At 49.8% G+C, this 16,880-nt stretch overlaps 1 protein-coding gene across 8 annotated transcripts in view; it reads right to left on the bottom strand.

Moving 5' to 3' along the window:
- The window catches only part of CNKSR3 (CNKSR family member 3), a 150,077-nt gene extending 134,211 nt beyond the window's left edge, over positions 1-15,866 (bottom strand). For 4 of the 8 annotated variants that reach the window (XM_089332549.1, XM_089332548.1, XM_008263719.5 and 1 more), the window contains exon 1: positions 15,294-15,864. In XM_089332549.1, the coding sequence (XP_089188675.1) occupies positions 15,294-15,345 (52 nt within the window). In that variant the 5' untranslated portion in view covers positions 15,346-15,864. Of the gene's footprint in view, positions 1-14,284; positions 14,394-15,065; positions 15,240-15,293 lie in introns of those variants that run through there. The other 4 variants (XM_089332545.1, XR_016233619.1, XM_008263718.5 and 1 more) reach the window with 4 other exon arrangements.
- Between the last annotated feature and the right edge of the window lie 1,014 nt (positions 15,867-16,880).

The following is a 16,880-nucleotide window of genomic DNA, read 5'->3' as shown; positions in this document are numbered from 1 at the left end:
CAGCCATTTGGGGAGTGAACCAGCAGATGGAGGATCTCTCTTACTCTACCTCCCTCCTTCTCTCTATGTATCTCTGCCTTTCAAATAAATTAATAGATCTTCAAAAAAAGTTAACTGACTATCCATACGCTACATAAGCCCTATATAAATACCTTCTCTCACTTAGAATAGCCACTCAAGATACTAAAAAGAGAAAAGAAACAGTCTCTAGAATTTTTTATTGAAGGGTAAAACGAGGTTACTCTGAAGCAGATCAATGCAAAACATTCTGTGAATCATGCCAGTGACTTTCCCTTGCTCTCCAAACTTCTTACCAGCCAGCCTCTCGCTGGTCCCTGCTGAAGAGCAGACAGGAGGAAGTCAGGCTCTGGACTCAAATGCCTCTTGATCCAAACCTCATTAACTTATTCTAAAACCTCAGATATGCCAGGTGATCAATAATATGGAGATGACCAAAGGGCTGGCGCCAAGTGAGTGTCATGAGGACTCAGTGAGGTCATTCATGAAAAGCTTAGCAAGGGCCAGACACAAATCACAACAAAGCACACTGTATGTGAGCACAAACATCACACTGCACCCCAGGTATGTACCACTGTCCATCAAAAAGAATTTTAATGCTTTTAAAAATAAACAAATTTATTTAATTTTTAAAAATAGAGGGGCAGGCATTTGGCCTAGTAGTTAAGATGCTACTTGCGATAACCAAGTCCCAAATGGGAGTGCTTGGATCCAAGTCCTGGCTCTGTCCAATTCCAGCTTCCTGCTGATGGGCACCCTGAGAGACAGCAGGTGATGGTTCAAGGAGCTGGGCTCCTGCCACCCACACAGGAGACCCAGATTGGATTCCCGGCTCTTGGCTTCAGCCTGGCCTAATTCCGCTGCTGTTAAGTATTTGAGGAGTGAACCAGCAGACGGAAGATCTCTTTCTGTCTGCTCTCATTCTCTCTCTGTCTCTCTCTCTCTCCTGTCTCTCTCACTACCTTTCGAGCACATGATTTTCTATGATTGAAAAAGCAAAATAGAAAGATCTCAATGCCAGCTGCTAACTGGAGCCCCCTACTGAATTGTGAGGCTCTCGGTGGCAGGACTCACTTCCATGGAGCTCACCTTCCTGGCCCTGGCATGAAGCAGGGTAAATCAGCAAAGAAAAGAGCATCCACATACATTTTTTTATTTTATGCTTTTAAGAAGGAATTCATGGTTGAAATTAAAACCTGATGAATGTTTAACAACATGAAGAAGAATGAACAATCTTTTATAGACAGGTGTGCATGTACATGCTTACGTAGGTACACACATGTGCACACAGTCACAAAGCAAGCTGAAAAGTTAAAGCATCACATAGTTGTCGTTGAAGAGGTTTGTAAACTGTATTCTGAGATAATGCCCCAGTTTAAATACTGAAGCTAGTGCTTTTCTTGTTTGTCTTGTTTTGTTTCCCTATTTAGAGAACTGTAAAGAAAAAAAAGGACTTGAGTCAACTCACAATTTACTAATTCAAACCGGAGCCCACAAGCCAGCACAGAAACTTGGAACACACACCCATTTTAAGCTGCACATGTAATTTTTCTGGACAAACAGAAACAGCCTCTGTCTGGGCCAACACCACACAACCAATGCTATGTAGATGAAGTCCATCAAGAGAGGCCAAGGGGCTGCCATTGTGGTACAGCAGGCTGAGCCACCACCTGCCATGCCAGCATCCCACAGAGGCATCAGTTCAAGTCCTGGCTGCTCCACTTCCAATTCAGCTCCCCGCTAACATACGTGGGAAGGCAGCAGAACATGGCCCAAGTGCCTGGGTCCCTGTCACCGTGGGAGACCTGGATGGAGCTCCTGGTCCTGGCTTCAGCCAAGCCCAGAACTGGCCCTTGCAGCCATTTGGGAAATGAATCCGCAGATGGAAGATCTCTGTCTCACTCTCCCTCCTCCATCCCTCCCCCCTCCCTCTCTCTTTGTAACTCTGCCTTTCAGATAAATACATACATCTTTATCCAAGGCGGGGGAGCCAAGGGGCAAGCACTGTCCCCAGTGGGTTAAGCTGCCACCTGGAACTCCCACATCACATATCAAATTCCAGCTCCAATCCTGACTACTCTGCTTCCAGTCCAGCTTCTTGCTAGTACAGCCTGGGAGGCAGCAAGTGATGACTCAAGCACCTGGGTCCCTGGCACCCAGATGGGGTACCAGGTTCCCGGGTTCTGCCTGGCCCAGTCCCAGCTGTAGCAGGCATCTGGGGAGTGAACCAGCAGATGGAAGATCGCTCTCTCTGCATGTCTCCCTCTGACTCTCTATCAATTATTTGAAAATAAATAAATATACTTTAAAAAGACAAAAAGTAAATTCCTGTTTTCACACTACAGAGTAACTATGCACTGGTCTGTGGAACCTCCAGGCATGAGAATTTTTGGCTTAACTAAATACAATTGTGTGTTGCAACTTTAGAAATAATGGAATTAGGTAAACAGCAAAGTGAAATTACAGGCTACAAAAGACCTACTAAATAGATGGCAAATTACTATAAAGCCAATTTTATCCACAAAGGTGTATTTTGCAATGAGACAATACCTGACAATGGCTGTCCACAGAGGAAATTAAAAACTGGTCCACAGATATATCATTTGCTCCAAGCCTAAAAGAACTATAGAGCGCCTAAAAACTGGGAAACATCACACTGAAACCCAGATTTCCATAAAAATCCAAATATCTGGAAATTTTCGGTCCACAGTCTGCAGAAACAATAATACACGTGTCTCTGGGTTTGCCACAATCTCTACCACTCTGTATTGTCTCACACACACCCTCACACTTCAATTCCTGACACTGTGTGCCTGGCATTTCTAGGTCTCTGAGTCTGCAGCTCCTGATGCAAGTCTCAGTACCTCTCCTGGTCTTCGGCACTGACTTCTGTAGTGGCTTTTTTTTTGTGTGTGTAGGTTATTATGGCTTTTGCCACTGTAGGGCTCTCAAGCTTTATAGACACTTAATTCACTGTCCGCGTCGTAAGGCAAATGAGCATCCCCCCACCGAAGTGCAGCCTACTTCCCACTCTGAGTTCCCACCCCATACTTCTCTGCACCTCCAAGCTTTGTTCAAAGCTAAAACATCAGGGAAAAGAACCATCCACCCTCTTCTCCCACTGGAGTCGGACGAGGGTGTCAGATTCTGCTCCTCTACTGAAGCAGGGCCTGGAAACTCCACACGAAACCCGAACAGGCCCCTGAGGCCTCATGGAGCAGTCCTGTGTTCCCGAGGGCTGAGCGCTCACAGGCAACACAACAAAAGGATGCCCTGGGCAGGACCGAGCCCCTGGCTGGGCGCCCATGGGGACACCAGCCTTAACTCTTCCCTGCCCACCCTGGGGAAAGCACGTTCATAAACTCAGGTGCAGCAGCTCGTCCACTGAACACATCACACCTGTCCCCACTGGAAGAGTTCTCCTTCCTAATCAGACATCACCAGCTGTCAGCAGGCGTCATGGGGCAGTCTGACTTGGATCATTCACTCCCATAAGCGCCACGCCACTGGCCAGAACCACACAGCTCCCTGGATCCCACTTCCAGAGCTTCTGGTGTTGCAGGTCTAGGTTGAGGCTGAAGAACATTCCCAGGGGATGTTGAGGCTGAAAATCCGGGTTCAAGAACAAGGACGACAAGATGTTGGGAGCCACCTATTTGTTGCAGAAAAAGAATCTCCGGAAAAAGCTCGGTTGGAAACCTTCAGGGTCAGAAACAAGAGTCAAAAACTCACAGGTGATGAGGAAGCGTCTCTATTCCAGATAATCTTTGCTGCAATCCAAACAAGAACTTCTCTGCCTCCAAGAATGATCTCTCTTTCCAGCTCACTGTTGTACAAAATCCTTCTGCTTGACCTCAGGGTGTTTAGAATCCAACCATGGGTCTCTCTCAGTGTCTTACTAGCAAGGAGTATTTATGTTTTCTTACATACTTATTATTAGCAATTTTAAGACTTAGAGTAGACAGAGTTATTTGCATAAAAGCAACTCAGTCGTGCCATCTGTTCATGGTTAGTTTAAGACGCTGTCGGAATGCATGCTAAGACGGTGCTGACAACTTTAACAGGTGTTACTCCAAGTCAGGTCCACCCTCCACACTGAGCTGCTTGTCGTCTCGTTCCGAAGTATATCCAGCTAGCGTCTGACTTGAAGAATCAAGTCGACTGCAATGCTAGCAGAAAATTACTCTGAAAGCAGGCACGATTGTGCAGCGGACACATATCTGACTCAAGCTGGAAACACCAAAGCACACGCACATTCACTCCCAAGGCCGAAGCACGGAGCTTCTCTCTCTGCAGGTCTCTGAAAATAGGAAATAGAACGCTTCCTTCCCCTACAAGGTTTTCCTCAGTAGAGTGTGATTCAGAGGACCATAAGCACAGCCTTTTCTGACAGATAACACGTAGGGGTTTCCTCCAATGGGGCTGACACATGCGCTCCTTAAAAGCAGCCCTGAAGCTGGGTGTGGGTGGTGCGATAAAGCTTCCAGGTTATCCCAGGATAAGGCTAGCCACCTTCCACTTCCTCTCCACTGGCCCTTCCCTTACTGCCAGGGGATGCATTCAGTGTTTAAGAATGCATCCAATGTTGGAAACTTTCCCAAAGTGCTATCTGTTCAACCAACAGGATGGTGGCTAAAGCAAAAATGAAAACAGTGTGTCAGCAGAGAATATTTTAAACTAGATCCACCAGTTCCTTTACTCAAATACCATAGGAATTTCCCATAACAAGCCCTCTCATTTTTATAATTTACTGACCTGCAACCTGAGGAACAGCTTTGCTCCCACAAACACAACTGCCTTTGCCTGTGTGATCCCAGGTTAAAAATATCAGTTAGACGTCTGATGTCAAAGCAAACAAACTAGGCTAAGTCCACTCTCACAAAAACCCTATTCAGGAATGAATAAGCAGCTTCAGAAACTGGGGCTCCAGCAAAATGTGCCAGAAAAGAACAATGATGCGAACCAAGTGGTGAACACAGAGACAGAGTGAGCTCTCCATTCTAAACACATGGCAAGAGAGAGACCAGGACTGGCCTAGCCCTGAAAGCGAGAAACGAATACACACTCCAATTCCAAATACAGGTTGTTTGCATGTTTTGTTGTTTTGAGAAGCAGAGACTCACACATAGAAAAACCGGATGAGATATACCTCCCATCTGCTGGTTCACTCCCTAAATGCCCATATGGCTGCTACTGTATATGCCAGTACTGAAGGCAGAAGCCAGGACCTCAATCCAGGTTTCCCAAGAGAACTCAATTTCTTGAGCCATCATCTCTGCCTCCCAGGGTCTGCATTTATCAGGAAGCTGGGGTCAGAAGCCACAGCGGAGAATCAAACCCCAGCTACTCCGATGTGGGACACAGGCATCCTAACAGTGGCTCAGCTGCGAGGCCAAACACCCAGCACAAATATAATCATTTTACTGCTGAGGACTGGAAGCCATCAATGAACAAATGGTACCTAGAACTTTGCTTCATAAAGGCTAGAATAACCAACACTTTAGTCCAAGATACCATCATCTCCTAAATACAGCAGGGCCTTCCTGCCAGACTCCCTGAGGTCACTTCTGTCCCATGAAGCCACAGATCAGATAAGTTCACCCCCTGCTGTTCATTGGAATTAGAAAAACTGCCAACGCACAGCAATGACTTAGAAGACCTTACACAATCTGTCTCTCTCACCTCCTCTCCACCCACCAACCTCCCTCTTTCCAACTCCACCACACTTCCCTTCCTCAAACACTCCGAGCTCATTCACACCTCAGGGTCTTTGCACTGGCTGTTCCCTCTCCCACAGTGCTCTTCCCTATAGCTCCCCAGAGGTGGATTCCTTGCTGCCTCTCATGCCTAAATGTCACCCCCTCAGTCTAGCTGCCCTGATGCCTGGACCCAGTCGCTCTCCTTCTCATCTCTGCTTGTCTTCTTTACACATATCAGTAGTAGCTATTTCCCCAACCATCTGTTTTGTTGTTGTAATTTGTGACCCCCTCCAATATCAGCCACGCTAAAGCAGGGACTCGGCTGGACCCCTGCACCTGGAACAGTGCCTAGCTCTTAGCAGGTCCTCAGGCATGACATTGGATCTCTGTAGCCAAGGGCTCTGCCTCTGTAGACTCTACCAACAGCAGCTGGAAAATACTGTTAACTGCATCTATACTGAACATGCACAGACCTTTTTGTCATTACCCCTTAAATGTAACAATCACACCGTATTTTACACTGTAGTAGATATTACAGGCACCTAGAAATAATTTAAAGTATGCAGGGGGATATGCACAGGTCACGTGCAAATACTACACCGTGTTACGCAAGTACCTTGAACACCAAATACTACACCATGTTATACAAGCGACTTGAGCACCACAGATTTTGCTATCCATGGGGATCCTGGAACCAACACCTTGCAAATACCAAGGGACAACTGTATTTGCTGATTGAACGAAATTCTTTTTGACTACAGGGTAGACTCTGTCATCAGGGCGAGTGTTCCCATGGTCCTTTCCAAAAGAGCTACTGCTAAGCCTTTCCATGACACCATCTTCCTCCTGGACTTGAAAGCTCTCAGAAGAGTGAAAGGAGTTGTCAGTGTTGTGGCCCAGGGGTTTAGGCCACAGCCTATGACACCAGCATCCCAAATGGGTGCCAGTTTGTGTTCTGGCTGCTCCGCTTCCAATCCAGCTCCCTGCTAGAGTGCCTGGGAAAGAAGCAGAAGATGACCCAAGTATTTGTGCCCCTGCCACCCACATGGGAGACCCAGATGGAATTCCATGCTCATGGCTTCAGCCTGGCTCCTGAGGCCATTTGGGGAATGAACCAGTAGATGGAAGATCTCTTTTTCTCAATCTCAATATCAGTCTCTGTCTCTCTCTCTCACTCACTCTGCCTTTCAAATAAATAAATCTTTTAAAAAAGAAAAGGGGCCAGCACTGTGGCACAGTAGGCAAAGCTGCCGCCTGCAGTGCTGGCATCCCATATGGACACTGGTTCAAGTCCTGGCTGTACCTCTTCTGATCCTGCTCCCTGCTATGGCCTGGGAAAGCAACAGATGGTCCCAGTCCTTGGGCCCCTGCACCCACATGGGAGCCCCAGAAGAAGCTCCTTGCTCCTGGCTTCAGATCTGCCCAGCTCCAGCCATTGCAGCCATTTGGGGAATGAACCAAATGGTTCACTCTCTGCCTCTGTCTCTCTGAAACTCTGCCTTTCAAATAAACAAATAAATCTTTAAAAATAAATAAATAAAATTTAAAAATAAACAGTGAGGGCAAAGCATCGAAGGAAAAAAATGAGAAAAAAATGGCGTTGATTTAACTTACCTCCTCCTGCTACACACAAACAAAAAGGAGGGTGGAATTGCCATAAATTATTAGCAATCATGAGAGAGACGTTTACTGTCAACCACAACAGTGTTAAATATTTAAATAAAAAGCATATATTATGCCACCAGATCACCCAGAGTCATTATGAATTAATCATTAATGTGAACACACTTTCATGTCATATATTAGGCAAAGTGCTTTCTGTATAATACCTCTTATTTATTTTACTGTTATTATTATTTATTTGAGAAAGCGAGAAGGAGAGCTCCCATTCCCTGGTTTGCTCCCTAAAGGCTCGCCACAGCCACAGCTGGCTTAGGACTGGAGCCAGGAGCCAGGAGCACAATCCAGATCTCTCAGAGACCCAAGCACTGAGCCATCACCAGGGCCTGGGCTGGCAGCAAAGCTGGAGTCAGGAGTAGAGGGGGAGCACAGCCAGGCACTGGATGGGGGATGCCGGCATCGTAACCACTAAGCTAAATGCCCCCTCCTCTTCTCCTTTCAGTTCTAACTGAAACCCTGCGAGCTGGTTATGATCAGTTCCATTTTACGGAGCAGAAACTGTACAGGTGGGTTAGAGAAGTTTGAAATTTCTTATCCAAGCATTCAAATCAGCCAGAGCCATACACAGGATCCAAATCTAGTTCTGTTTCATACCAAAGCCTGTGCATCACTCGCCATAGCTGCCCGACCTTCTCTCAACAATGCAGTTAAAATGACAAAGCTGTGAAGAATCAAAGGCATGGAGGAGGAAATGGGGCCATAAAACTGAGTTGTCCAAGAAAGTGTGTGTGTGTGTGTGTGTGTGTGTAAGCCTACCAAACTGAGATGTTAACTGTCACACAGACAAGCAATCTGCATGAAAGTCAACATAAACAAAAATTAGATTAAGCAATCTGAAAATGCAGACTCGTTCCATTGCAGAGCCGCATTCTGAAGCAACACAACACAAGCAACAAACTCTAAGAAAATAAAAAACTGGTAGCAAAGTATCCCAACTGCTAGAAGGTCAAGGTCAAACCATCCAGGCCCTTGCATTACCTCGAGTACTGAAAAAGAATGTGTCCCGGGACTGTGAATCCTAAAGAGATGAACAGAAAAGCAAAAGTTCCTGGAATCTGCCCCTCCCCACATCGGCTGATGAGACAGGAAAGACAAGGCACCATGTTGATTGCAGGCTAGAAGTCTGCTCCCAGCTGCTCACCTGTGGGCCTCAACTTCCCAATGCCTCATTCTGCTCATCTGCAGTGGACACAGGCCTTCAGGGGGACACCTCGAGGCTTGGAAGAGCCGAGTGAGAACACTGCAGAGTTCATGTAGATAAAACTTGCCTTCCTCCCTTAAAGCCTAGGTAATGACTCAGGCAGGGACAAAGCTCCAAGCAGAGTACAAGCGAGTGTAATAAGGGGACACCAGGCAAGGACATGACACACGACAGGCTGAGGATGGCCACGGGCGGGGTTGGGGGAGACACAGGCCTGGAGACAAACAGAGGGACCCTCACAGTTCTGTGCAATCAGGTGGACCCAGAAAGGAAGGGTGACCCAGGAGGCCCAGGCAGGAAGAGGTCACCTCCCGGTCTCCATGGCTACAGGACTGCACCACACCGGCCCCAACAATGCACACACTTCCAGATTTCGAGAACAGCCCTAGTTACTCATCTCTGAAATGACATTCAGGGTCACTTCCTACTAACAACAGAAGCTTCCTCCAAAGTTCACAGGACAGTATGACTGGCCAAAAACAGCTCATCCTCCCCAAATCCAGCTGAGGATCCTGAGAACAAGCTTCAACCAATGGTGACCACTGACCACGCCTCAACTCCCTCCTTCCTACTTGTCTTAAAGAATAAAGCTTTAAAATAGATGTGCATGTATGGTGTGCATATGTGTGTATGCACATGTGTGCATGCACGTGTGTGTGTGTGTGTGTGTGTGCAGGTTGTTATGAGAACCCTCCAAGTCCCCAGAAATGGGTAACAAAACTCAGGGGAAATGTGTCCTTTCATTTGCAAAGAATTACCTGATGCTGTTGCTAGGCAGGTGCTGATAAACACAGCACACACCCTCAAACTGCTTCTTTGTTTTAATCAGTGGCCAAGCCACGCATCCTCAAACCAAGTATCATCACTGCAAACCTTGAAACAGACTGAACCCGTGTCCTATCAGATGTCCCAGTACTACAGTAGCAGGAGCTAGCAGCAAAGTTTGGAAACCTGTTCATAGCTCTGTGCTACAACAGTGCTTCTGGCACTGTAATGAATGCCCAAATCGCCAGGGGATCTTGCTAAACATGCAGATTCTGACTTAGCAGCCCTGAGTTTCCACATCCCAAGCCCCAGGTTGATGCATGAAGCAGGGACCAGACAAGAGTCAGCAATGGACAGCGAGTGCCATCCCAGTGCCGTGCTCACTGGACGTCCAGTCCCTACCAAAGAAAAGTTGAAGAAATGCGGTTTGAATTAATTTCCCAAAGGAGGATCATGATATTAGCAAGAGGTATTTCTCACTCAACCGATCAAGGACATTCCCCATCAGCTCCAAGTTCTGCCACGGATACTGACTGGTTGGCAAATGGCAGAGAAACCTCTGTGGCACTGACAGGCGCCCCTGGATGGTCAGAAACCACCTGATGGCAGAGCTGATACTCAAAGGAAGAGTCTGTGTCCCGCAGCTACAGGATGAGAGAAAGGAGGAAGCAGTAAAAACAAGGAGGAGTCATTTATGGAGACCTTGCACACGAACACAGAGGCGGAACCCTCCACTCCTGAGCCCACGCTCCCAACCACGGAGCTCCCCGTCTGCAGTAAAGCATAGCAGAGGCATGCTGTGGTCAGCCTGCAGCACCCCAATGCTGGGAGCAAATCCTTACTCTCTGCCTCCGTTTCTTTTCCGTGGGCTCCTCACGATCCACTCGCCTCGCTGGGTTTTCAGAGGACAAAATGTAGAAATCCAAACAAAGCACTTAGGACAGCACCTGCTACAAAATCAGTACTTCTCTATTCTTAGGATTAAGGAAACTTCAAGTTATAGGAGAGAGAAAAGAACCAGGGAGAGAGTGAAATGAGAAGAGTTTTTGGAGCTACAGCCCACCTGTGCACCTGCAGCTAAGAGAAAAGGATCTCCCTTTTCCAGTGACCCTGGAAGTTAACAGAATATACAACCCAAGCCCCGATCAGGACTACAAAGAGAACCAACCTCCAAACTGGCAAAGGCAGGAAGAAGGTGTGACAGCCGAAGTCACACATGATAACTGGCCTACAATTTACCAGATCTCTACAGAGACCAAATAATGAGGTAGGTCAAGACCGCCGACCTGCCACATACTAGCAGACATTACAGGGGTGCAGCAGTGCCCACGGACAGGTAACAGAGGACAGACAAATGCCCCGATTCCCAGAGGCTTGGACTCTGAACAAAATCAGCCCCCTTTACTCTCGGATGGTGATGAGAAATGTAACTTCTGCTAACAACACCCAAAGCTGGCGAGGGGGACTTGTGTTCCGGGACCAAAGTCAGGGTGTATGGATGTGCTCGCTCAACAAACCACTGGAACTGCCAAGTATAAATCAGGGCTGCCGGGACAAGCAGGCCCCTCCCTCCTCCCTGAAGACACTCTCCAGGGGCTTGAAAGCAGAAACATAGCTCAAGGTAGCCACATTTCACAACAAAACTTCTAATACGTAAACCTAGCGTAGAGACAAAGACTTCATGTAAGTTAAGGTTATGACCCAGGAATCTTAGTAAAAAGGCTACACCATTTCTACAGCCCAGCTGAGCCATGGGCTCCGTGTACGCGGCAAACTGGAACGGCAGCCCGTGTTCTAAGAATTGACTGTGACATTGGTACATGTCAGTTCCTGTGTGGCTGCCACTTCTAGCCATCTACAAATACCCATTCTCCCCTTCCTCCTTACTGATCAAAACTCAATGTTTTTCAAGGACACAAGGTACCTAACTTAAAAAAAAAAAAAAAAAAAAAAAAAAAAAAAAAAAACCTATAGTGACCAGCCTCCCTTGCAGCATGAACTGGCCAACTGACACTTCTGGCTTCTGAGTCGTAACCCAGGTCATTGGATGGAGGTTCTCAGAAAACTCCTAAAAGAGAAGACACAGGGTCCGTGCTGTGGCACAGCAGGTTAAGCCTCCATCTACAGTGCCGGCACCCCATATGGGCACCAGTTCAAGTCCTGGATGCTCCACTTCCAATACTGCTGCCTGCTAATGGCCCGAGAAAGCAGTGGAAGATGGACCAAGTATTTGGGTCTCTGCACCCAAGTAGGAGATCCAGAAGAAGCTCCCGGCTACTGGCTATGGCCTGTCCCAGCCCCAGGGCTGTTGGGGCCACTTGGGGAGTAAACCAGCAGATGGAGGATTCTCTCGCTCTCTCTCTCCCCTTCTCTGTTATCTCTTTCAAATAAATAAATAAATCTTTAGAAAAAGAAAAGACACAGCTGCCGCCTCTTCCACAGGTTTCCTCTCTTCTACAGGCTCTCTTACTCCAGGTTCTTCTCCCCTGCCTGGCACAGAAACACCCACTGGGCACCTTGCCTGGAAGCATCACCTTTAAAAACGAATGGTGCATGCTGGGAACAGCTGAGCAGGATGGGAACCTGGGCCCTGACTGCACCGAGGCTTCCCTCACAGCCCTGCACCCAGGCTTCTTCCCAAGAGAAAATGCAAACTCCCATTTGGTTAATCCACAGACCCTGGGGAATGCAGCTGACCCTACATGTTGTCAAAGAACTTGTGTTTTGCAAAAGCCTTGACTGAGTTATCTGACTGGCAAGGTGCCATGAACTATGAACTAATTGGATTACACAGAGCTTCTGAGGCACACAGAACAGGTAGACGAAGGCACACGTGTTCTGGATGAGTCTCCTCGGCTAACATCTGATCTTAGGAACCTGTATCATGGGCATCATGAAGATGTAGTCCTGAACATGGTGCAGATTTCTGAGTGTGGTCAAGGTGTGGCCTTGAGAAGAACCGGCTACGAAGAAGTGTAGAAAATCTAAACACCTGCAGTCCAACTCTGCTCTGACCCCTCCCTCCTGGCTGACTCAGTTTCCTCTGCAGCCAAAGAGAGACAGCAGTTCCTACCACAAAGGATGGCTGTGCAGATAAATGAATTGATCTCTGTGTGATGCTTAGGGCTATGCCTGCACATTGCTAATGCTTACTGAGGATCTGCTAGCGTTATGGTAAAATTGGAGTCAGTATAACCAAAGCCAAATAATACAGACACATGAATTCATTTATTCTTTCCTGATGTATGAATCCTGCTGCACTGCCACGGCTGCAAGCTGTTAATGACGGCCAGGTTTAGAGAGCTGTCAATCAAGAGCCTTCCACACTGCTCAAAATCACTATACTGCTATCCGCGTAGCACCCAGACTAGGAAAGTCTCCATGAAGAGCTGCTTATCAGTGGGATGTATTTATAAAATGGGGTTGGGTAGACAGATTAGCAAAGACAGCTAAAAATAGTCCTACAAGCAAACAAGTTTGCCTAAGTCAGTACTTTTCATTCAGAAGTTCCTATCTGCACGGGCTCTGTCACCCGATTTCAGAGAATGTGGCCTCTTGTCATCCATGAGTTAGCCGTACACTTGCTCCTTTTAGATTCTGACACAGAAAGCATCCAAGCCTTTCTGGGAGGCTGTACCCAAGGTCCCAGAGGGCACTCGCATTTTGTATGAAGCTGCGGAGCACTAGCCACAGGGATGTAACCCAAGAAGCATCAAAGGTACTGAGCCACCAGGAGCTGCTCTTTGAGGTCAGCTAAAAACATCTCCCAGATGAAAGCGACCTCAGCTAAGTCACAAAGTCAAGGCAGGTGGACGCCAAAAGCACATTTTAATCAGCTCTCCCTTTCAAATACTAAGCAAACATAACACGATGTGAATTTATACCTCTCCTCTCTCAATCCCAAGAGGGATGGGAAAAAAAAAAAAAAAAAAGACACAAATTTAGAGAGTGTGAAGATCTCACTCCATAATCTTCCCGAGTGCCCAATACCAGTTTCCTGGTTGTACATGATCAAGTAAGGCTGGCAGAGACACAGGAGAACCAGGGCATGAGCTGTAACCTTTCCTTTACTCCAAAGCAGTACTATTCAACAGAAATACAATCTACGCCTCAATGTGAGCGTGTGTGCCCCCAAATTCCCTAGCAGGCACACTCAAGAAGCTAAGAATACACAGGCGAAGTCAGATTTAGTAATCCACTGAATTCAACCCAATATATCCGCAATACTATCATTTTAACAAGTGACAAATACAAAAATTATTAATGAGATTTTACATTCTTCTTTCACATCAACTCTTCAAATGTATTTTCCACTTACAGCCCATGGTTAACTCTGGTCAGCTACATCGGCAGCACATATACTAAAAATTGGTCAGCTACATGTATAGAGCCCCACGGCCACCTGTGGCAACTGGCCACTGTATGTGGCAGAACAGCTCAAGATGGCAACCTTTGCCAAAGCTGTCAGTTTCCCAAGTCGGTGCTGCGATGGACACACAGGTGAAACAGATGGCGTCCATCTGCACAAGCTGCGAGGGCTGGAATCTGGCAGTTTCCTGAAAGAGGACTCGCCCTCATTCTAAACTACAGTGTGGGCATGTCTGGCTTTTAAGTTAAGGTTTGCTGCCAAGCACTGGCAACGCCGTCGGTTCTTTTCACCCAGCGAAACCTAGTCACCCCTGTCCCAGAGTACCCCTCTTCTTGATGTGTCTGCGTCCAGGGAATTGTGTCCACTTCACAAACCCCTTCTCGCGAAGCAGCAGGGAATGGTCAGACATGCGCACTGCCACGCCCCGCAGCCCAGTGGTTTTCGTGAAAGTAGCAGGCATGAGAAATGAGGTGTGGAGATGATCCGTTTCCCTCGTGCTGCGGCCATGGGTGAGACAGGTGGAGATGACCTGATCTTACCAGCTTTACCTACCTCACGGGCCTACCGAGGTGCCCAAGCACAACAACACAGAGCTCCTGGCACACTGTGAAGCGCTACACAATTCTAGTTATTATTATTGGGAAAGGACACCACTCCTCACCTGAAAGAGCAGATAGAAGGGGGGAAAAACAGTAACTTGAAGCCGAGAGGCGCCCAGGGGACTGGGGCACCCGTGAAAATGCGCCAGCCGCCCTTGGTGTACTTTGTTCTCCAAGGGGATCGAACAGGCTTCAATGCCTCCCCCCGGAGCGCCGGGCGCACCGAGCAGAGCAGCGGCCGCGCCTGGGGTTCGCCCATCACCGCCCACCCTCAGCTGCTCCCCGTCCCAAATACTCAAGACAATGGCTCACAACACTGAGCTTTCTCCGTCCCAGTGCCCAAATGTGGCCTGAAAAGGCGGCGCCGCCGAGCGTGCTGGAACCTTCCCTGAGCAAAAGCCACTGACTCCCGGGGAGTCTGGCGGTGCACTTCTCGCCCGCGCAAGTGCCACAGGGCTGGCGCCCGGGCTGCGCTGCGCCTTCTCCAACAAAAACAGACGGGCCCGGCTGGCCGCCGCGTCTCCCGCGTACCTGTCCAACCGCCCCGTCGCGCCGGCGGGCTGCTCCGGGCAGGCGGCGTTTACGAGGGCCAGCGCGAGTCGCCCACACAAAGGCGCCTTGTGCCACTTCGATGGGGACGTGCAGCCAGGTCCCGGGGCACCCACCGCACCCGGGCGGAGCAGCGGAGGGCGTCCACCCGCCCGAGCCCCGAGCGTGACATCCCCAGTCCTCACCCTGCACGGAAAGGCCAGCCCCGCCCCTGACTGAACGATGGGGCTCCCCTCGGCTCGCCTCGCAACCTGCACCCCCCAAAAGGATCCGTCAGCCTGGACAAGGCGCAGAGACAGGGGAGCGCAGGCCACTCGGCAGAAGTTTGCATTGTCACCGCGCTGCGCTCGCCGCGCACCCTCCTAACCAGGTCCCCGGCGCCCCCTTTTGGGGGCTCCCCGAGGCCCGCTCACCTCTGGTCCAGTCCACCACTTGTTTGGGGCTCCACTTGGTCACAGGTTCCATGGTGGCCGGCCTCGCTCCCGCTGGAGAGTCCGCGGTAAAGTGCTGCCGCCTGCGCCCCGCGGTCGGTGCCCTGCGCGCCGCAGCGCCCGGTCAAGCCTGCATGGCCGCGCTCAGCGGGTCATCCCGCGCGGTTCTGCCCAAGGAGCTCGGTCCTCTCGCCGGCGCACGGGACAGCTGTGCGCCCCTCCTCCAGCTGCCACCGTGCAGCTGCGGCTCCTGCTCCTCCTCCTCCTTCCCCTGCGGCCGCCGGGATCCGGGGCACAGCTGCGGCTCCTGGGCGACGGCAGCTGCGGGCACGAGCGGCTAAGACCCCAAAGTCCCGGCCTCGCCGCGGGCCTCTCCTGGAAAGGACCAAGTCCCGAGCTCCGTTCTGCGCTCCCCGCGGGCGGCGAGCTCTGTCGGATCGCCCTCCGCGTGCGCCGGCGTGCGAGCCTTCCCGCCCGCCGGGCCCACCCCCGGCACCGCCCTCCGGGCCGCCTCGGCGGGGAGGAGCGCAGGGGAGCGCGCTCGGGTTACAAAGTTTCGGCGCAGGTCGTGGCTCACCGGATAAAAGGCGGGGCGGGGCCGCGAGTCCCGGGGAGCCCGTGGGAGGGGAGGAGTCCGGTTACTTCCCCTCGCCCAGCCAGTCCCGCGCGCTCCGGGGCGCCGCCGGGGCGGGCTGGGGAGGGGGCGTGCGTCCCGCTGAGCCGCGAGGGCCTGGGTCCCACTGGCGGCGCGGCTCGGGGTGAGCGACCCTACACCCTACAGAAGGCGGCTGGGCGAGTCCTGTTCCCTTTACTAAGTGCTTTCTGTCACAATTCCGCCCAACCACGGGTCCCGTACTCATGTTAAGTTTCTTAAAGTGGAATGATTTCATTTTCTTTGTATTTTGGATGAAATGGTGGAGATGTAACTCGCTTCTCTTTCAAGTGCGACCGCAGTGATATTTCCACTTCGCCATTAAAACGAATCACAATAGGTCGATAGCTTTTGCCGTATTATAATATTCATATTTTCAAAGTGAGCTAATGCTCATTTGGATTAGTCAGTAACCTTGAGGGGAAAGTTGTTTGCCAGCCAAAAAAACTTAAAAAAAAAAAAAAAACTCCAGACAGCAGCAGTGTGCGCAGTTTCAGACCTGTGGGGGTGCTCCACGTTCCTGGGACTGGATCTGCACCCAGAGTGAACCCCAATTCGAACAACGTGCTCTCCACGCTCAAGCCCTCCTGCATGCCCCCTCCCAGTAGTGAATCTTTCAAGTGAGATTGATTTGCACCTTGCCCTCAGGGGCTGTTAACCCCTTGAGGGCAGAACCTGTTAGAAATTATATGGAGCTTCCTACCCCTGCCTCCTCCTACCCACTGAAGCGCAGAGTCAGGGCGTGGCTGTGAAGGTCTCTTCGTGTGCCAGCCAGTGCACAGTGGCATTGCTTGAGTTAGGATGGGGGGAAGGTGCCCTCGGCAAGCATATGCACCTGTTCTGTAGCGAGAGGAGCTGGAGTAAGCACACAGAAGAAACATTAAGGAAGCAAAACAACTTCAGACCCGCCTCCCCTG

This window comes from Oryctolagus cuniculus, chromosome 5 (genome assembly GCF_051225735.1).
Source record: "Oryctolagus cuniculus isolate XC-2025 breed Fujian yellow rabbit chromosome 5, ASM5122573v1, whole genome shotgun sequence".
Taxonomy (NCBI): Eukaryota; Metazoa; Chordata; class Mammalia; order Lagomorpha; family Leporidae; genus Oryctolagus; species Oryctolagus cuniculus.
Note: the sequence above shows the minus strand (reverse complement) of the source record. Positions and strands in the feature narration are given on the sequence as shown.